At 45.1% G+C, this 21,389-nt stretch overlaps 2 protein-coding genes and 2 long non-coding RNA genes across 4 annotated transcripts in view; 2 read left to right on the forward strand and 2 right to left on the reverse strand.

The window, feature by feature from the left end:
* Positions 1-21,389, reverse strand: part of LOC125332464 — a 48,451-nt gene that overhangs the window by 18,811 nt on the left and 8,251 nt on the right. The gene's annotated exons all lie outside the window — the stretch shown is intronic.
* LOC125332462 lies at positions 129-3,328 on the reverse strand. Its single transcript, XR_007206502.1, has 3 exons — positions 3,162-3,328; positions 2,648-2,735; positions 129-2,124 (listed from the first exon to the last, which is right to left on the reverse strand). It is a non-coding gene; the product is annotated as an uncharacterized LOC125332462 (long non-coding RNA).
* LOC125332392 (keratin, type I cytoskeletal 10-like) lies at positions 4,903-10,673 on the forward strand. The gene is made up of 8 exons (XM_048317160.1): positions 4,903-5,696; positions 6,473-6,555; positions 6,999-7,155; positions 7,755-7,916; positions 8,267-8,392; positions 8,611-8,837; positions 9,570-9,910; positions 10,350-10,673. The coding sequence occupies exons 1-8, from the start codon at positions 4,980-4,982 to the stop codon at positions 10,373-10,375; spliced, it is 1,839 nt and encodes a 612-aa protein (XP_048173117.1). The 5' UTR covers positions 4,903-4,979; the 3' UTR covers positions 10,376-10,673.
* LOC125332425 (keratin, type I cytoskeletal 15-like) lies at positions 13,602-17,226 on the forward strand. The gene is made up of 8 exons (XM_048317233.1): positions 13,602-14,128; positions 14,894-14,976; positions 15,167-15,323; positions 15,523-15,684; positions 15,848-15,973; positions 16,066-16,292; positions 16,442-16,530; positions 16,949-17,226. The coding sequence occupies exons 1-8, from the start codon at positions 13,682-13,684 to the stop codon at positions 16,966-16,968; spliced, it is 1,311 nt and encodes a 436-aa protein (XP_048173190.1). The 5' UTR covers positions 13,602-13,681; the 3' UTR covers positions 16,969-17,226.

Here is a 21,389-nt window from a genome sequence, read left to right on the forward strand (position 1 = left end):
GATTTAAATGCTTATTTTGATATGTTATAATAAGTAACAATTTCTGAGCCATGAGGATAAATAATATAATACTACTACTACTACTACTTTTGCTACTCAGCATTGATTGTACTGTCTTCTTCCTTACCTCACATCTGTGGCTTTCTTATCAAGGTGTTCTTATAATGTTTATACACTTAATGAGTTTCCATCTACAATGTAAATCAGCTTCCTAATATGGTTTATTGCATGTTATGGTATATGACAAAATAAATACAAACCACCAATAAACTCACAAAATCCCCTTCTTAATCATGGCATAAGCACTCATTACAGACAAAAAGCAGACTAAAATTAGATGGTTTCTTACCAGACCTAGGAAGAAAATGCCAGTTTGAGGATTCTTTCCTTTTTAAAGTTTGCATTACAAGATCTGCACCTGGGTTATCACTGGCACTTGCTTACTGAGACAACAGACTTACATGGAGGAACAGAGCTAGAAAACCCAAACCATTGCAAAGCAGGAATAAGAAATACAACTATTGTAGTGTCAGGTGTCAAAGCTCAGGGCAGGCTCAAAGTGGGGCAGCAGCAATACTGAGGAGTGAGGAGAACTTTGCACTTTTTATTTGCATGCATTTCATTAGTCATTAATCAGCATAATAAGCTTTAATTTTATGAGCACAAAGTGTTGCAATTCAGATACTTATCTGTGTTCCTATTAGTGCTCTGAGAAGGCAGTTGCGGTACATGTTGGAACAAGTCCTTCAGAGCAACCTTAGGCAAAACCTCATGTGCACACACTCCTGCATGTTTGGCTTCAGAGCTCCCAAGCAATCCATGTGTCCATTTGAAGGCACAGATGTAATTTCCAAATTGCCCGTGTGTATATTGTGCTGATGTCTCTTTTGTTGAACATTCATTGTCATCCCTGTTAATTGCCAAATGCTACCCAGGCCATCTTAATGGGCTGCAGAATGAGTACAGCAAGTGTGTCATGTCACTGCGCTGGGGGGGGAAGGCAGAGCCCCCCTGGGCTGTCCCCGAGCGTGCAAATCCTCCACAGAGCTCAGCCCAGTAGGACATTCCTCCCTGGGCCACGCTGCAAGGGAGGTGCCACAGCAGATGCCATGGATGTCCTCCTTCCCCACCCCACATGAGCTGCAGCAACAGAATGTGCCACACCAGTGCCTCCACAGGCAGGCCGGGATCCCAGCCTCCATGTGCCATCTCGCAGGACACTGCACTGACCAGAGCCATGCAGCTCCGAGGGGCTCTGAGGCTGCACAGTCCAAACGGACCAAGGCACCCAAACCCCAGAGAGAGGCAGGAACTTTGGCAGGTGTTCTGACCATGCCCTCCAGCTGTTCTGTTTTGGTACCAACAAAAAGAATTATTCCAATCTAATTGCCTTCACCCTGGAGGAGACAGAGGAAATGACAGTGGGACCACTGTGATTGTGGCTCAGAAAGTGCTAGAAATGCTGACAGCTGACAGGAGGGAATTAGCAGCCTGCCAAGTGCCCCCAGCTGTGGGGCACTCACACTCTGACCCACAGCTCTCACAGCTACATGGCAAAGCCCATGTGTGCATTTTTAGGATCTGAGGAACAGCTGCTCTTCCCATTAACCTCCTTGCATGGAAGGCTCAGGTTATTCTGCACAAAAGGTTGTGCTGGAAGAGTGCTGGAGGTGTTAAACTTCACAGGTGAACCCACTGCTGCCTTAGGAGTCCTTGATTACTTTGCTGGCTCTAACCTAAATTTATTCGGAAATGACTGATTTCACTAGAACAGTCTGAGCTGAAGCAGGAATGAGGAGTGAACACCATCTCCAAGGTGAAAATAGACCCTCTCTTCTTACAAAAATTTCTGGTAAGAGTGATGGGAAGAGGTCATTAAATAGATTAAAAGCATAAACTCTAGCAGTTGCCTGAGGCATCAGAATGACACTGAATTAAGGAGAAATGTTCCAGTTTTTCAGCACACAGATACAAAAGTGAGAACACATTTTCTCCAGGTCTGTTTGGAACGCAGCAGCTCCAGCCTGTTGGAAAAGTCTCTCAGTTTTGCAGCATGGGCTGCTCCCAGGGTTTGTCATCACTCTGGTGATTGGGAGACACTTCTTTGATACTGATCACAGAGGCCTGATTGAAAGGAAAACAATAACAGAGAGAGAGTGAAGGAACGCTGGCTGGGCTGAACCGTGGCGTGCTGAGCCGGAGCAGAAGTCAGAACTTTCTGGCACTCTGCAGGCTGGGCAGTGCTGGTGGCTGGAGTAATAAAGGTCCTTACCCTGCTCCCATTGGGAAACAGCAATGTTATATAAGGTATGGATGCTGCATCAACACAGAAACATTAATGATTCAAATGTGCATCATATATGGGAAAGAGACAAAGTCCTAAAGCTGACGGTTCCTTTTTAGGTAATTCCCTAAGTTCACATCATCCATATAATACATTAGAGAAAAGCATCAGAGAACAAAAATCTTTAAAGGCTCTTTTAATGAGCTCAGAAATGAAAAATTCATCCTGTCCACAGAACAGATCTTCTCTGGCTTACAAGTATTTGCAGTCAGTTATTTAATAATCAAAAAATTTTTAAAAAATCAGCCAGGAGGGAATTCAGTGTGTGCAACTTAACAGGAGGATGAAGTATTTATAGTTCACCTGTATTTTTCAGGCACTTCTGTGTCCTGCTCCAAAGAGACACACAGTGACTGTGACAGAAACCAAACATCTCAAGGGCAGTTCTCAGCTGCAGGAATACATATAAATAGATATAAATAGATATAAATAGATTTAAAAAAAAATAATAAATATATATATAAAATACATAAAAATTATTTATAAAATAATAATTTTTTTTTCCAAGCCTGCAATAAGACTTGCTCTTATCAGAAGAACTCTCCAGTATGGACAAATCCCTGCAGTGAATAGCTACACATGGAAAAAGACACCAATAAATAAAACAGGAAACCCTGTGGGTTCTCAGAAAATACAGAAACAGATTAAGAGATTATTTTGGCAATTTTTTACTCTTCCTTTAATCATTCCAGGGAATTTTGTGTTCACTATCACTAACAAACCCACAAATCTTCTAGCTCAGCTATGAAAAGCATCTCTAAGGAATATCCCTGGAATCACTGATGGGAATTTGGACATGATAATCAATTTTACTCACCGCAGCAGAGTTTGTGACAAAGAGCCTCACTGACCAAAGCAACGTTACCCAAACCCAGAGGCAAAACAGCACAAAAAAAGAAAAAACATTTTGCCTATAGCAAACTCCATCTTTCTGCAGCAATAACAGACTGCACTAAAGCCCAGAAACTGTTTATGCTGCTGAGGTGTCACTACCAGCCTCCAGCTGAGAATCAGGAGAAATTATTCCATCACCAAAGTGCTTGGAATCTTTCATCATCTTTCAGCCATTGAGAGATCAAATAGCAAGATAAAATCGGGAGGTTTTGAAAGCGATTGTGTAAGCAGCAATAGAGCAATGCTGCCACAGGCATGGCACAAAGGCCAGGACAATGGATGTGGTCAGAAAATGCTAAATAATCCTGAATTTACAATCAATATCCCACCAAAGCGGCCTTTGGAAAGCAAGGACTCTGCTGCATTGACATCTCCAAGAGGTCTTGGCTGGGACAAGGAGAGCAGAGCACAAATGGAGTTCCTCAGGCGAGCCCTCTGCTCCTGCACCTGAGGTTTAAGGGAGATTGCTACATTTCACAGCTACCTACAGTCATGAAAGGCTCCACAACCCCACAGAGAGGAGATGAAGACATTTCAGACAGAACAGAGCTGTCACTGGGAAACCGTGCACGTTCTCCTGGGCAAACTGGGACCATCTATACACACCTGGTGTTGTGCTGTTATTTGCACATCTGCCTTCAGACATCCTCATCTTTGGCATCCAACCTACCTAGTGAGGATGGAAACCCTTCCATCCAGAGGCAGCTCCTGGGGATCAGGGCAACACTGAAGTGTGGGGTCATTTCTTTTGTGGTCTCAACGTTCTGATTTCTACTGATTTGTGTAGAAAGTCCTTCAGCTTTTCTCTCAGGATGCTATTATAATCTCAAGGATCTTTGCTTTAAGAACAGTAGATATAATTACTTTATCATCTACAATATATGACACATTAACAATAGAGAGAGAGAGCTGCTTTATATTAAATGATAAAAAGTCTTCCCACACACTAGTTTTTAAATCATTGTCTGCAATAAAACAACTTCTGATTGGGATACAGTTGACTTTAAAATACAATTAAAGCATCCTTGATCTTTCTTCTATTTTAGATCAACAGTGCTTTAGTGAAAAAAGTCCAATATTATTTTTCTCTTTGAATCCTAGGACTTGGCTGGCTGTGTGCTGCCCTAGCGCTCTCTTCACAAAGGAAGGATTTTGATTTTTAAATAAGAATCCCTTTGCATTGCTTGAAATAGCCTGTTCATATTAAATAAGATGTTCTCTGAGTGCTGGCAGGGATACATGAGTTGGAAAATCTTTACAGACAACTCACACAATCCTATTAATAAAACTCTTGCACTAGCACTTATGATGAGAAATGGAACATAAGCTGTGTAGAAAATCTTAAATGCACAAAATTAGAAAGAGCAAAAGAGAACAAACAACCGTCTTGAGCAGTAGCAGCTACAAAACGTTAGCAAAGAAAGTACCTATTCCAGAAAACACTAAATAAAAAGAATGTTGCCCAAAAAGAAGTGAGATGTTCAACCTTAACCAAGCCTCAGAAGCCCAGCCGTGGGCTGGATTGCCTGAGATAGCTGCACAAAAATACTGTTCAGCAAATTATTCTTGGCACAAACAAAAAGTTTGGTAAATGCCCTGGGAGAAGGAAACACCCTGATGGTGACACCCAGTGTCAAATGTATAAATAGAGAGAGCTGGGGATGAAAATTTGCAGTCCTGAAGCTTATCAGGCTGTGTAGCTAAATTTGGGGTTGCGGTTTGACTCTTCCCTGCTGTCACCATGAGCTGTGGCACCAAATCTTCGAGCAGTACCATTAGAATTAGCAGTGGAGGAGGAGGTGGTGGTGGTGGTGGTGGTGGAAGATGCAGTGGTGGAGGTGGTGGAGGGGGTAGGTCTGGTGGATACTCCTCGGTGTCCTCGAGAAAATACACCTCTTCTGGAGGCAGCGGGGGCTTTTCTGGGAGAAGCTTTGGTGGAGGAGGCTCCAGGAGCAGCTATGGAGGGGGCTTTAGCAGCGGCAGCTGCGGGAGGATCAGCCGCAGTAGCTATGGGGGGAGAATGAGTGGTGGTAGTTACGGAGGAGGAATGAGCTGTGGAAGTATGGGAGGAGGATTTGGATCAGGAGGGGGAGGATTTGGATCAGGAGGGGGTGGATTTGGGGGAATGGGAGGTGGTTATGGAGGTGGTGGATACAGTGGAGGTGGATTTAGTGGCTTTGGGGGTAGTGGTGGCTTTGGTGGTGGTGGCAGTTATGGTGGAGGCAGTTTTGGTGGCATGGGCTTTGGGGAGGATTCTGGCTTGCTCTCCACAAACGAGAAGTTGACCATGCAGAACCTCAATGATCGCCTGGCGTCGTACATGGATAAAGTGCGACGCTTGGAGGAAGAAAATGCCCAACTTGAGCAGCTGATCAGGGAGTGGTACAGAAATCAAGCTCCCTCTCAGAACAAGGATTACAGCCAATATTACAGGACAATTGAAGAGCTGCAAAACCAGGTATGATGTACTTTCACTAACTTGGAAACGGTTCTTATTGGAATGGCACTTTCCTCATCCAGCACAAGGTCCCCGTTTGGGGTGATATTCCCCTTCCTGTGCTTTAGTCAGGAGGCAGAGTGGTGTGGGGATGTGGGGACCAGCTTCTGTCTGCATGTTCTGGCACACGTCTTTGGTGCAGGAAGCATTGCTGGGTGCAGTGGCAGATCAGCACCAGTGCCCCATCACGTGGCCTGTGCCATGCTCCCTTCAGTGCTGGGCTGCTGCTCGCTCATTCTTCACTCTTGAACAGCAGATATAATCCTTGCTTGTGTCCTGCTATTACTGCCATATTAATTGGATATTTTTGTGAATATACAGGGTGAGCCAGCATGTGCAGTTAGTCTCATTCCAGCCCTCAGCCATTTAAGTCATGTATCTCTTGCATGAATGTGGCTGTTCTCAAATGTAATGGAAATTCTGCTATTCCACTGGTTTTTGTTGGTTGGGGTTTTTTGCTTGTTCGTTTTTTCTTTTTTGAATATGAAGAGTTTATTTAGTTATCCTTTCCAACAAGGTATTTTTAATGGGTATCTGTAAACCAAAATTAACAGTAAAGGCACTTTCTTTTATCTGGAAGCAATAAACTCATCTCTCTCAGTAGCTCCTGCAGATCTAGTCAGGCTTGACATTGCCATAAACCCCTTCTGCAAGATGCTTGTGCGTAAGTGTTTCTTCTCTCTGTTGTCGGACTGAAAAGACAACTGGCGGAATAACACCTGCCCCCTCCCTTTCAGATTGTTGGTGCAAATGTGGACCTTAACAGGATGCTTCTTGACATGGACAACACCAGAATGACTGTGGATGACTTCAGACTGAAGTGAGTCACTCCCTTCCTGGCTCCATCCACTTTGCCTCCTTTTATCCCCATGAGTTTCCATTGAAAATTAATCTTTGTAAAAGCTGGAGACTCTTGGCTCCAATGACAGAATAGAGAATTGTTGGGAAAAACATTCTGAGAAGGATTGCTTTGGGTTTTCATTATTATTTTTCTCAAGGCAAGTTCCTGAAGAGACACATTTAAGGGACTCCATTCTAAGTTTCTTCTTCCTTGCATGTAGATTTGTAAGCATAATCCTCATGGTATAAATCTCACAGAGAGAAACTGTACTGAAATCAAACAAAGCTATTGGAGACAGAAAGAGAATGGGGTCCTTCCTTTTAAGAATTGACCAGAGATGTAAGATGGGAACTGTCCATAACTGAGATACCAAACAAAGAGGTCTGGCAGCACTTTTAGTCTCTTTCTTGTCTGTCATTCAGGTATGAGACTGAATATACTCTCCACCAGAGTGTGGCAAGTGATATCAATGGATTACGCCCACTTTTGGATCAACTGACTCTGTCCAGATCTGACTTGGAGACACAGTTTGAATCCCTGAAAGAGGAACTGATCTTCCTGAAGAAGAACCACGAAGAGGTAAGTTTCTTCACACTTCAGTAACTAAAGGCAACACAACACTCCAAGAATTTCCCCTAGCTTTTTCCACCAGTAGTAACCAGGTTTTGGCCACTGGTTTTGATCACCCAACTTGTCACAACATGGCTTTGATTTTGAGGATTGTGTACAGTGCATAGCTGCCCACAGCAGGTCTCATGAGACACCAGGTCAACATGTGAGACCAGGGGGATGAATGGCTTTCAGTACCAACTATAGTTTGCTTGCTGAACTCATGGAAGGAAAATTGGATAGAATATATAGAAGAGTCAAAAGAAAGCATTTGTACTCTCTGCAATGGGATTTCCCACTGAGAAGAAAAGATTCCCACAAAGAGCACACTGCATAGAATTCCTTACCACCCTGTGGAGGAAGCACCAGGGTCACTGTGCATGTGGTGCCTGGCTCTGAGCACTGGAGCCCCAGGAATGGCAGAATTGTTCCATGGCAAGAGCAGGCGAGGCCCTTTCGCTGGAGTCATGGGCTGTGTGAGGATCTATGTCCTTTTTCTTCCCTTTACTTGAACTGATGCCACTCTCTCCCTTTGAGAACCTCATGGGGGTTTTGTGATTTTTTTTCAGGAAATGAGAGGACTGCAAAGCCAGTCTGGTGGAGATGTCAATGTGGAGGTCAATGCTACTCCTGGCATTAACTTAATGGAAAAATTAAATGAAATGCGCAGCGAGTACGAGAGGCTCATTGAGAACAACCGGAAGGAGGTGGAAAGCTGGTATGAAACCAAGGTAAAGCACAGGAGGGCTTTGGTAATTAAATCTTTCACAAAGTACTGGACCTATTTACAGCAGGTGAAAGGCAACTTACCACATGTTATTTAAGGAACAATAACTTCAAATTACTTATAGTTTCCTGTAATAGGTCAGTCCTGGAATATCACCTATGTGGTAAAGCAGGTAGAGCCTCTGTATTCAAGCAGCCAGTGAATTACCAGGGTGTTGGCAGAGTGGCTTGTGGGAAATAAACAGTCTGCATGGCATCTTTATTCTTATGAATTGATTTCTTGATGCTTTTATGATAACCCCACAATGTTTTCCAATTATCAAAAATGCCTCAATTTTGTATGTTAATTTTTCAGATGGAAGAAGTTAATCAACAAGTCCACTCAAGTGGCCAGGAGATACAATCGAGCAACCAGCAGATCTCTGAGCTGAGGCGTGAATATCAGAGCCTGGAAATTGAGCTGCAGTCACAGATCAGCATGGTAAGGAAAGGCATTTGCTTCACCTGTGACACAGTCTGTATGTGAGAAGAAGGGCTACACCCAGCAAGTAATCCATCCAAGGAGGATGGGATACTGGATTACTTCTCTTCAAAGATACACTTTTTTCTGAGGATCTTTGAAGATCTCCTGTTTTCCCACAAAAACAAGTTAAAGTCACCACATTCCCATAAACACTGCATTTTGTTTTCCCTTTGCAGGTGGACTCTCTGCAATCCAACCTGGAAGACACGGAACGTCGCTATAACATGCAGCTGCAGCAGATCCAGGGCATGATCGGGCCCTTGGAGGAGGAGCTGGCCAGCATCCGCTGCGAGATGGAGAGCCAGAACGAGGAGTACAAGATGCTCCTGGGCATCAAGACTCGCCTGGAGCAGGAGATCCAGCAGTACCGGGTGCTGCTGGAGGAGGGGCAGCAGGATCTTGTGTACGTATTCTGACAGAACACGGCACTGTGTGGCACCCAACTGCTGGGTCAGTCACCGGCAGGAAATTTAACAGTTGAGACTTGCAAAATATTTTGTACTGAAATGAGACTGATGCAGATGTCTTGGCCAATCACCTCCCAGGTGTGAGATATTTCATTCTGTTCAGAATATAGCTCATGTGAAGAAAAATTAATGCAGAAATTCTGAACTACCGATTTGGGGCTGGACAGGGAAACCCATGTAAAAGAGCCTGGTTGCAGAGAAGCCAGGAACTGAACAGGCAGGAAAAGACTGTAGGCAAAAAAAAACCCAAAACAAAACAAAAAACAACCAAAGTTTTCCAAACCTTTATAAAAGTTTCTGAAAGTTCAAGCTACTTCAGCTTCACTTATGCAGTCTGCCAGCTTCTGCTTGGAAGTGGTGCCTAAAAGAGTAACTAAAGCTTCATTCTCTTCTGATTTTGAGCCATACAGTGATGTAAGTGCCAAATATTGCAAGAAACCCCTAGGCAGAATGTGGGAAAAGCAAAAGCTCTTGCATTCAAGTTGAAGTTGAAAAAGAGGATCATGTTTGGCACTGCTTCAGTTGTTTTGCTGTGCATGCTGGGTTCTAACCAGCAGTACGACCCAGAGAGGTGCTGGCTCCTGGGCAGCAGCTGCAGCTCAATTGCCTTCACATGGCAAAGTGATATTGATTAACTTTTTTTTCCCCTTCTTTCTCTCTCGTTGCAGAATCCCATCAGGAGGAATGGGAGGAGGCATGGGAGGTGGTAGAACTGGAGGTGGTAGTTATTCTGGAGGAGGAAGAGGAGGAGGTGGTAGCATGAGTGGTGGATATGGAGGTGGTGGCAGCGGAATTGGAGGAGGAATGGGAGGAGGAACTGGTGGAGGAGGAATAGGAGGAGGAAGTGGAGGAATGGGAGGAGGAAGTGGAGGAATGGGAGGAGGAAGTGGTGGTGGATGCATTGTAGGAGGAGGAGGAGGTGGAAGAACCTCAGGAGGCATCAGCAGTTCCCACTCCTACTCTTCATCTTCCCAGTCCCAGTCCTGCAGGAGTGGCGGTGAAAGCCAAGGTGAGAACTACAGTATGGGCACACTGTTCTCTCAGTCACATCCTGACTAATTTATACCAACATACTCTTCCAGAGGCAAACAGTACTGAGGATAAACTAAAATTTCTGGGAAATGTTAGATTTACTGTTACTAACAATTCTTTCCTCTTTGTGTACAAAGGATCAACTCCACTTCCAGAGCACACAGTCCATTTCTATTCCATTTTGTGGATGATATCAGCTGATCCTGTAGTTTAACCCCAGCTGGTTTTCTTCATCTGTCTCATTCTCTTCAGAACCTCATAAATCCCACAGCCTTTGTTCCATGCTGGAATTCTCCTTTATGCTTTTGGAATGCTTATGGTCACTCCCACACAATCCTAATATCTGGGGTATACTGGTGGCTCAGACGTTCAGTGCCAGCACTGATGAAGCTCATGCTTGCTTTGTTTCTAAACAGGATATGGAAGAAAATCTTTTGACTAAGAATATACATCAAGGATCCTCCAGTGCAAGACCTTTCAAAAAGAAACTGGCCCAAATCTGCTGCATTCCCCACATTCCCAAGGAAAGATGATGCTCTGAACAGCTCCTGGGAGTTACACATGCCACCTCTCCCCCTGCCCTGCATGCTCTGTGCTGCTTCTGCCCACAAAGCTCTGCAGCTTCAGTCACTGGCACTTAAACTGCTGCTTTACAGATCCAACCTGTTTGGTACTCAGGTTGTTCTGAATCAGGAAAATATCTCTAATAAAATTTAATTTCTGTCTTGATGCAACCAGAATCCTGTGTGGGGTTTTTCTTACCTTCTGTAGGTGTAAACACTTAAAAAAGAAAACACAAAGCCATAACAAGACACACCTCCACGTAGAAAGGTTGATGATACACTCCAGTAGTTGATAACAAAATTTAAAGTTAAAACACTATTTCTGAGCAGTCAGGCCAGATCAGAATCTTCTTGGGCTGTGCCTTTGTTTTTTAATAATGTGTCAGATATTCTCATGAGCTGAGCTCTGAGACCCAAGAGTTGAATATCAGCCTTAAAGGGACTGCAGAGCCTCAGTGCTCAATGACTAATGGTGTTGGCAGCACATGAGTGTCCACAAAGGAACACACTAATAATGACAGAGCTGTGGTTGTAAAACGAAACAAATGTTTCAATTCACAAAACCTTAACCTGGAAATGCACAGATAAGGGATCTCGGTTTGAAATTATAAGAAGTGAAAGGGAAATATAATTTACAGGAACTTTACAAAGTTCATTTCCATAAAATGTTAAAATTGACAGTAATTGCCTTTGACCTGTGAGAAATTAAGTACACGTAAAAGGGTCTAGAACGTTCTGTTTTGGATATAGCTACCAGAGTATCCCAGGACCTGAGGGGCCAAAATGCCAGTGAGGCTGCCCAAGGGGAGGGTACATCTCACCTGCACACAGCCTTGCATGCTGAGCTGCTGGTGCAGGGCTGCACGCAAGGGAGGGGCCTCTGAGGTTGAGCTGAGAGTGAAAGAAAATGTGGGTTGCACGGAAGTGGAGCAGCACTGCTGTGTAACACAATAGACGCACACAAGTATGGACTGAGACCAGATACAAAATCGATTTCCAGAAATACACGTCACACTGCCATGCAAACTTTCTCAACACTTGGAAACCGTTCAGGGAAACAGAAACACTTGACTCACACCAAGCCGAAGTGTGCTGGCATTGTGCTGGCATGAACGAGCCTTTGCAGTCTTGTTAAACAGAGTTTGTGCTGCCAAGGACATGGAGCAGGAATAGTGAGATTCTGGTAATGCTGATTTCTCCTTCTTTGGTTTAGAAACTTGGACTACACACACACCATTCAGAAAGAGCCATGGTGTTCATGGTAAATGGTCTGAGGATTAAGAGTAATGAATTGTGCTTATGCCAGAGCCTTCTGAGGGAGACAATTGCACTGTCACCCCCTAGAGGTGCAGGTACAGGGACAGGGATAGGGACCTCCACAGATGTCAGCCCATGCTTTAAACAAACCTTGGAAGAGTATTTATTTCCCTGACTCCTAATTACTTTGCTGCTCAACAGGCACTAAGTGCTACACATCATACAGTGAAGTCCAGAAGGGGTTAAAACGGGCAGAACGGAGGCAGCAGCTACTGAGAGACCAAGGTGGAGGGAAGGAAGGATTTCCAGGATCATTTGACATCTATGAGGCCCAGTATTGGGTTTGTGTGGCAAGACTTGGGTAGCAGGGGATACAGGGGGGGTTCTGTGAGAAGCTGCCAGAAGCTTCCCCCGTGTCTGGCACTGCTGGAGCCGGTGCCAGCCCAGGACGGCCCTGCCGCCAGCCAGGGCTGAGCCCGGCAGCGACGGTGGCAGCGCCTCGGGGGTAACAGAGTTACCAAGGGTGAACAAATCTGCACAACTGCAGCCAGAGAGAGGAGTGGGCTTATTTCTTCTTCTGTAATATGGAACCTCTTCCCAAAACACTTCTAGGTTGAATCCATCCTCACTCTCTGTGGATAGTCTGATTTTGAGGCGGCAATTCACAGCAGGTCCCATCAGCTTATTGTGCTTCCTTTGCACAGCCCAGTGACTCTTACATGGGAGCTGCAGTGCTGATATTTAATGCACATCTGGAAATCCAAAAGTTTATTTATGTTCAAGGCTTTCCACAGTTTCACAGACGCTTGATTAGTAAAGATGGAAAAAGCAGCTCACTGCACATTCCCTATTGCACGGGCAGTGGAAAAAAGTACACAAGTGTTTCTGACTCTCTGTTGGGTGATGCAAGATATTCTGTCATGGTTGCAAAACACCCTTCACTTTAATGAGCTCAGGTAATGATGACATTTTTTCAGATCTAATCATTGGCTCTTTTAATCAAAATTATTTTTTCACTGTATTATATAATTCAAGGATGTATTCTGAGACATTACTATTTAAATATAGTTACGAAAATATGCAAAGTAAAATACTTCTCCTCTCAATTTCCTCTGAGTCCATTTAAAACTGTTAAAATAAAATTAAGAGATCTTTGATAGGAAAAGATTTAATATGTTTTCCCTTGCACAATGTTAGTTTTGCGGCTGTTACACACAGTTTTCTTTGAAGAGAAAAGATACCGTGATCCACATCCTGCATGTTCAGAGAAAGCTGAATGCCAGCAGGACCTTATTCAATACAGAGTGAAAAATTCAGAGTTCAGTTTTCTTCTGTAACAGACATGGGAATGCAGTCTTAGACGTTTTTATTTTGGTGCATTAAAGTAGATTTCTATAAGGTTAATGTAAATTTGAAATAAATCAATGAATGAAGAGTCCTTTGGAGGCAGCTGGTGTCACAAATCATGTCTGTGATCTCAGGTGGAAGACCAAAGCTAAACTACTGAGTTTCAAAACATAAAGACTGATGGAGACTGACAATGAAGCAGAGACTTCCTTAGGTGCCGCTACCAGTGAGATATTGCCAAATTAACAGAAACTGAGAGATACTATATTATTCAATGAAATATCCAACAAGGAGCCACCCACATAAAATTATAGTGCAGGCTTGGTGTGAATCAACAAAGACATATTTGCACTGAATGGTAATGCCTTTTACTTACCTCAGACAAAATTCCCCTTAGCACATCATTTTTGGCATGAGCACTGTGGCTGGCAAACCCCATGGGAAGCTGGACTGCCTGGCAGGTGACACCCACCCAGGCAGGTATAAATAGCCACCAGCGAGGACGGCCCGCTGCACTTTGCTTTCCTGTATCTTGCTGTGCAGAGCTTTGCATCTGGGGCTGGCTATCTGATCCCTTCACCATGAGCTGCAGCATCAAGAGAACATCCAGCACCTCGTACAGGAGCGGAGGAGGAGGTGGAGGCGCCTGTGGTGGCAGCAGCGGCCGCAGCTCCTCCGTGTCCTGCCGGCGCTACGCCTCTTCCGTGATCGGCGGGGGCAGCTACGGTGGGGCAGCCTGCGGGGGCTACAGGGGCAGCCTCAGCATGGGCAGCCTTGCTGGGGGCTTTGGCGGGGGCTTTGCGGGGAGCTGCGGCCCTGGGGGAGACCTGCTGCTGAGCGGCAATGAGAAGGTCACCATGCAGAACCTCAACGACCGCCTGGCGTCTTACCTGGACAAGGTGCGAAGGCTGGAGGAAGAGAACGCTCAGCTTGAGCACCACATCCGGGAGTGGTACAGGAAACAAGCTCCCAGTGTTTCCAAGGACTACAGCTCCTACTACCAGACCATCGAACAACTCCAAAATCAGGTAGGATCATCCTGGTACATGTGCCTCCATCTCCCACATGCTCTTCTCTCCTCTAAGGCCTTCCTCCTTCCCCTTTACTCCTTCCTCCTCCCTCCATCCTCAGCACTGGGCTCTACCGCCCACGGGACCGCCGTGCTGGTGGTACCGCAGGCACAAACCTGCTGAGCCGCACCTCCCATCCCCTGGGTGAGCAAACCCTCACAGCAGCCCACAGGCAACAGGGCCGTGCTCCGGGCACACAGCCCGAGGCACCAGGAGCCCCGCCAGCCACAGACATGCTGGCTCACAGAATGTACATCCCACGTTGTGCAGGTGGCTCCAAACCAGCCATGTGAGATTCACAGTGCTTCCTTCTGCTCCCACCCAGTCCAGCTGGATGGAGTGCAAAGCCAAAGCACCTGGATGGCAGGATCTGAGCTCCCTTTGTCCCTGCACACTCCTACAGACACCAGGGGGAAGGACCAAGGTCTTTCATTACAATCAGATCACACAGTACCCAGAAAACAGAGTAAACAGACTGTGAAGAAGTACGTTATATGGAAAGGGCTGCAAACACTTACTGGGACACATGGGGGACTGCCCCTATCTTGAGAAAGGGAAGAGCATGGATTTGGCAGGATGGTCTGTGATAGCACAAGTTTCCCTGAAAAGTAACTCTGGATTGTTACCCTTCCATATGGCCCTACCAAAGCTTAGAGCCTTCTTTCTGCTTGTCCTCGAAATCTAGAACACAAAAAGACTCCTCTCCACCTTCCCCTTTTGCAGATTATTTCTGCCACTGTGGACAATAACAGAATGCTTCTGGACATTGATAACAGCAAGATGACTGCTGATGACTTCCGAATGAAGTGAGTACCTCCCTGTGAACCTTGCATGTCTGTCAAATCCCTCTCATCATCTCAGAAGACAAGGGAGGACTGCCCTGGGTGGTATTACTTAGTCATCTTGTTTTATTGGAATAATGATCTTAGAAGGATGTGTGCTATTGACTGTCAGCATCTCATTTCCCATTTCTCTGTCTCTGTGTGTGTGACACAGGTATGAGAATGAGCTGGTCATCCGTCAGACCGTGGAGGCTGACATCAATGGCCTGAGAAATCTCATGGATGACCTGACTCTGGTTAGATCTTCACTGGAATCTGAGCTGGAGTCTTTGAAGGATGAGCTGATTGCTCTGAAGAGAAACCATGAGGAGGTACAATACAATGATAGATAGCACAGCCAAAGACATAATCTGTTGATTCTTCACGGTTCCCACCTTCACATATCAAGTCAATCCCACCTTATGCCATGGGATTATCGTTCCTTTGTACCTTGGTACTGATTTGCCCACAGTCCCCAGCACAACAAATGACCTGTGTGTGCTCTTGTGTCTCTCCCTTGACTCCCCGCAGGAAATGAGGCAGCTCCAGTCCCAAACTGGTGGCGATGTGAGCGTGGAAGTCAATGCCGCCCCTGGAGAAGACTTGACAAAGACCCTGAATGACCTGAGAAATGAATACGAGGAGATCATTGCAAGGAACCGCAAGGAGGTGGAGCAGTGGTATGAGGTGAAGGTACGTAGCAATGCCCAGAGTGGAGCCTCCTTTGGTGGGACAGCTCAGACACCCTGGTACCGGCACTGGCTGAAAGTGAGAGGCTCCCTGGAGACTTGAGTTCTCATTCAGCAAATCTGCTCCCCTGTGGCTCAGAAGGTGTCTCTGGGGTTTGACTCCGCAGATCCAAGAAGTCAATCAGCAGGTCACTTCCAGCAGCCAGGACATCCAGACCAGCAGCCACCAGCTCACCGAGCTGAGGCGCGAGATGCAGAACCTGGAGATTGAACTGCAGGCGCAGCTCAGCACGGTACGTGGGCAGGATCTGCGGGCCCTTCTCTCCTTGGCACGGGCAGGGAGCTGTAGAACTCTGCTCCTCAACTCCTGTGTTTGCCCTTCCAGAAAAGCTCTCTGGAAAACTCCCTGGCAGAAACTGAGTCTCGCTATGGCTGCCTGCTGCAACAAATCCAGGGGCAGATCAACTGCGTTGAGGAGGAGCTGGCCAGCATCCGCTGTGAGATGGAGAGTCAGAGCCAGGAGTACAAGATGCTCCTGGGTATAAAAACCCGCCTGGAACAGGAGATCCAGCAGTACCGGGCACTGCTGCAGGAGGGGCAGCAGGATCTTGTGTATGTATTTCATATTATAGCAAGGGAATAAAAAGAAATCCTCATGTACTTGCTAATAGATTCTTTTTGTCCCTGAAGCTACATCAGTATCTCTTTCGACTGAATATCCAATGTTAGCAGGTTTTGATGAATTCTCATTTTTTTTACAGTGCCTCCCAAGGAGCTTTCCAAGGAGGTGGAAAATCCTCCCAATCATATTCTGCTTCCTACTCTCATTCCCAGTGTGGGGACATGTCAGGTAAGTCAACACTTTGTAAGCATGTGATTATTAGTGGGTTACATTGCCCCAATGGCTGCAATGTATTTGGTCAGAAAAAAGTTTTGTAGTTTGGGTTGGGCAAGGTTCCCAGGTCCATCACCCGGGAGTGAGAAACCTCATTACTCTGTCACAGAGGCATTAGGGGTTAAAATACAGCAAGTATTGCTCTTCCCTCTGCCTAAATATAAAATACAGTTTATAAAGTTTATGGGATGGGAAATACTTTTTTGCTCACTGGAATAATAAAAAAATACAGTTCTGAGAAAGCGCCCAGGGTGCTGCTGGGCGTGGAGCCTCTGCATGTCTGGTGCTGACACTGTGTCAAGTGTAAGAACTACACTCCGAAGGAACGCTCAGACTTCCCCTCAGGGCAGTGATTTGCTCTGCATTCACACAGGGCAGTCAAGAGTGTGCTAGAGCAGCAGCAGTGACCCTGGCACGTCCAGCTGAGATGCACCGACTATGGGCGGTGAGAGACCCCTGAGAGTTTCTGCAGCATGGCTGAGGCAGCGGGAAGGGTTTGGAAGACAAGCCTGGTCACCTGCCCCAGCACTCCTTCCTCCACCCTGCAATGCTTGGTTTATTCAACTTGTCTTTGGCAAATCATTCTTCATTAAAGGGCTCACGCTCTGCTGGAAACTCTGCTCTAATAAAGCTTTACTTCTGCAATGCAAATCGCAACATGTCTGAGAAAATAAATTTAACCAACCTCACGCAGGGACTTATCCAGATCATCCATCAAATATGGGCTGTGCAGTTGTACGGGGTACGTGGTCTCAGGACAATCCATTTTGCATGAGGAAAATGGACATGGTGCTGAGATGAAATCACAGAGTGAAAGGAAGTATCAGGAAGTGTGAGCATGTCTGTGTGAGGTGTGACAACTACCAGGCTCTGCCTTAAGGAATTGCTGGGTGAGGCTGGCAGAAGTCTCTGTTCACAAGCAAGAGGTATAAGGTTGAAAACAGAAATCTTGTTGTCAGTCCTTGACACAATTTTTCTCCTTCCTGAGACACTGAAAACCATTTACCGTTTTGTTTTTTAATGGTCACTAAGGGATTGCTCTCTGGCCCCTTGCCTTGCCACTTGTACTAAAGAGAATGAATGATATGAGTGAAAGGAGAAAGAAAATACAAATGATGGGTAACTATCAGGAGATTAACTGTTAATTTACTAAACTGTGCCCAGTGGTACTATTGTGACTTATCTGAGTCCATTAATCTCATCACAGCTGGAGTCCTGTGGGAAGGAAGGTGTGACTCAGGAGAGGTTGTTCCAGTATGAAGGTGCTTCCTCACAAGTATTTCTACACCTTTGGCTGCACAGAGAATTACATATTGCTGACTTCTGTTAGGAAAAACAGACAGCAAGAAAATGAGTCTGCTTCCTTCAGTGTCATGCACCAAAATCATTCCAATGTTTTACAACAGAAATTTCAATTTAAATACGGATACAATACCAAGAACCCAGTTTCTGTTAGTACACGCAGCTGGCTGATATTCTGCCTTAAGAGAAATGAGAGATGCATTCCTTTCACTGAAGGCATTCTCTATATTTCACTGCTTAAGAACATAAAATATGCAACAAAATTAGAGATGAAAGAGGAATACTAAATTAGGGCAGCTCCTTTAGACATATTTTGCTTTCTGAAGATCACAGTGAAGCCCCTTTTCAGTCTCTGACTTGTGCACAAGATACATGGAATCAGCCATGTGTCACTTACAGGTGCCTGTTGGTCCTTTCCCCACTGATTAAACCTGGTTTCTAGTATTTCCCATTTCATTTCAGACTGAAGGATTGATCTGTTAGGGTAATGAAATTAAACACTTTTTCATCACAACCAACTTACAAGAGTTTGATTTGGTTTAGGTCTTCTTTCAGTAACCACATGCCTTTGCTCTGCCAGCACAGCACCCTGACTGCAGCCTGCAGTCAGTGTCCACAAAGAGACTTTCTACTCATGTTGAAAAACTGGCTTTTATCAGTCCAACATCAGGAATTTGTGTGAATAAAAGCCTGTCTACAGGGAATAAAATGCTCATTTCAGGTTTTAACAGTATAGAAAGTGATGTAAAGCAAATGCAAACATGACTTTGGTCTCCAGAGGCTGCCAGAATTCACTCAGGTCTCAGCTGTATTTACTATAGCCGAAGCAGCTGAAGGAGACATCTCTTTTGAGGCACAGTTATGGAACCTTAAACTACAGTTAATGTATATAATTAAGCACTTAAAGGTTATTTTGCTTCTTTCTAATGTTCCAGAAGCACAGAGAAGCATCAGAATGATCAAAAATACAGTCCTAATCCAGAGAACTCTCGGGAACTCCAGAGCTGCAGTGTCTGTCCCCATTTCTGAGCCAGTTTGGGAGTGTGAGGCCTTGTTGCAGTGTGTGGCACTGGGGAGAGTCCTCAGGAGTGGGCACCAGTCTCTGCAGCAGGATCAGCTCACTGTGGAGTCCTGCTGCTGATAGCACAACACCTTCCATGCATTCCTGCTGATCCATGGGGGACTTACCCCACCCAGGGATGGAGCAAGGCCTGTCCTAGTGACAACACACACCACAGGTGTGCCAAAGGCACAGCAAGACCCACAGCCTCCATCTAGGGCTGGCAGGTGCTCCAGAAACCTCGTGCTATTTCTGTGATCCTGATACCACTGCCTGCTCCTGGTGCTCACTTCTCATCCATGTTCTTAGAAAAAGCCATACAGTTGCTTAGTGTTCTGAAAAGATCTACAGCATAGGAAAAAAAGGCTTTGGCAGGGAGGAATTTAGAATTCAATTAGGGACCATCATTGATAACAGGAGGTAGGTAGAGAGAAAGAGAACAGGAAAGGATCACTCTGCTGGAAGAGCTTAATTTCTCTTGGGAATTATCTCTAAATTTCTCCTTTTTCAGTTGTTGGAAGGACTATGAATAATGACTTAGAACAACTGCAGAATTAAAATAGCTCACACTTAGTAAGATTTTCTGTAGGTCTACACTTCTGCAAGTTTATGGGCCCATCCCATGGAGTCATATAAGAGAAAGATGAGGCCAGAATGGGGGGATGTGGAAATCCTTCAGCTCTGAATGAACAAATGCACAGGTTGAGCGATGCTGCAGGACAATGGATGACACATGAGGAATGCACAAATGGAGTTCCTGATGAAATTCTTGGGAGTAGCACTCTTCTTACCAAGACCACATTTGACTCATTTACTGTAAAACAATTAATTGCCAGTAATTGTTTCTAGGATTGTCCTCTCCCTCTCGTGTGACTGAAGACATACATCCAGTAATGGCATCACAGCCTCTGTGGAAACCACAGGCTGCTTTTGGTTATTCTGCCAATTCGGAGTATCTGTTTGGGGCTCAGCATCCAGCTTCCCCAGTGAGTAAACAGCACTGGGAAAGGATTCACAGCACTCCTACTTCAAACAAACTTCTGACTTGCAGAGGTCCATGGGGTGCACTAAAGGTCTGCCAGGGGAAGATGTGATTTCAAAGCTCTTACAGCCCCTTTGAAAGGCTGAGGAGCCTCAACACCTTCTACCTAAGAACATCTGACCTCCTTCTGTCATTGCAAGGACTATGAAAGGTAATGGCTCCTGAACAGACCTGGTTCTTCTGGCTGGTGAAGTAAATCAGCAGGTCCAAACTGACTTAGCCAACTCAGGCCAAGGGCCATGTACACAGGACAGTGGCCAGAAATGCACATGGAGACATGGAGATACCCCTGAGTTACAGAACAGAAAGTCTACAGATGAAGTGTTTGGGATGCAGTTATGGCAGTAAGGATGGTTAGACCACCTATTCAAAAAAAGAAGAGAGGGATAGAGAGAAAAAGAAAAGGCACCTGGTGATAATATGAAATTACAGCATTGAGAAATGTCAGAAATTGTTGGGTCGAGCGTTGTGATGCAACAATGCTGAGGAGGAGATATAAAATCAACACCTCTGGCACTAACACCCATCAGCAATAAACATCTCATAGGGGAGAATAAAAGTGCATTGCAACAATCTAATGAGGAAAATATGACTAAGGAATCACACCCTGTGAGAAAATAATTTTTATTTTTTAATAATGATGACTCAGTCTCAATACATATGCAAAGCACCTGGTTCTGACGTGCAGATAATTAGAGAGCTACCAATAAAACAACAATCATAATTACGCAGATCAAAGGATTATATTATCTGTGATATGGGGATGGTGGTGTGTCAAGAAAGAGGGTGAATGGTTTTCCATGATTCTTCAGTCAGCCATAACACGCATTAGTAACTTTTATGGATCTCATAATCACTGTGGCTTAGAAAAAAAGTCTTGCTTGAGCCACAACTGCAGGGTGTGTGTGAGTAACAGCATAAATGGAGAAACCAACAACAAAACGAACGGGTAAACTGTAACTTCCAAATAGAGATGAATTGCCATCAAAGTTCAACCCTCACATAATGAGGCCCCTTGTCTTTCAGGCTTAAAATTCACATTTTCCTAAAGTTATTTAAAGATGAAGTTTCCTTTCCAAAGAAGGGCTCATCACAACCTGCCCCCTTACAGAAATGGTGCAGTTGTTCAGCACGAAGGGACAAAAGACTGAAGGTAAGGGGGATCTAGAGGGTCATCACAGCTGCATCTGTTATACAAGGATAAAATTCCAAACATCAACTGACCAAGATCAGACTTGAAACTCTCTACTCCATCCACAGCTTCTGTAATGGAAGCTCTTCAAAGACCCTGCTGCCTCCCACAGTTAAAAATTTCCCCTTAGTTTCCAGCCCAAACACACTCACTCAAATCCAGACTGTGCCCTTTCCTACATGGACAACAGGATTGGTCTGTATTTCAAACAGTCCTGC

Source organism: Corvus hawaiiensis, chromosome 1, assembly GCF_020740725.1.
Source record: "Corvus hawaiiensis isolate bCorHaw1 chromosome 1, bCorHaw1.pri.cur, whole genome shotgun sequence".
Lineage (NCBI taxonomy): Eukaryota > Metazoa > Chordata > Aves > Passeriformes > Corvidae > Corvus > Corvus hawaiiensis.

Coding starts and splice junctions, on each gene's coding strand:
- LOC125332392 (XM_048317160.1), top strand. CDS start 4,980: ATGAGCTGTGGCACCAAATCTTCGAGCAGTACCATTAGAATTAGCAGT. Junction 7,156..7,754: donor TGAAGAAGAACCACGAAGAG/GTAAGTTTCTTC, acceptor ATTTTTTTTCAG/GAAATGAGAGGACTGCAAAG. Junction 7,917..8,266: donor AAAGCTGGTATGAAACCAAG/GTAAAGCACAGG, acceptor TTAATTTTTCAG/ATGGAAGAAGTTAATCAACA.
- LOC125332425 (XM_048317233.1), top strand. CDS start 13,682: ATGAGCTGCAGCATCAAGAGAACATCCAGCACCTCGTACAGGAGCGGA. Junction 16,293..16,441: donor GAGGGGCAGCAGGATCTTGT/GTATGTATTTCA, acceptor TTTTTTTTACAG/TGCCTCCCAAGGAGCTTTCC. Junction 16,531..16,948: donor CCAGTGTGGGGACATGTCAG/GTAAGTCAACAC, acceptor GCATTCACACAG/GGCAGTCAAGAGTGTGCTAG.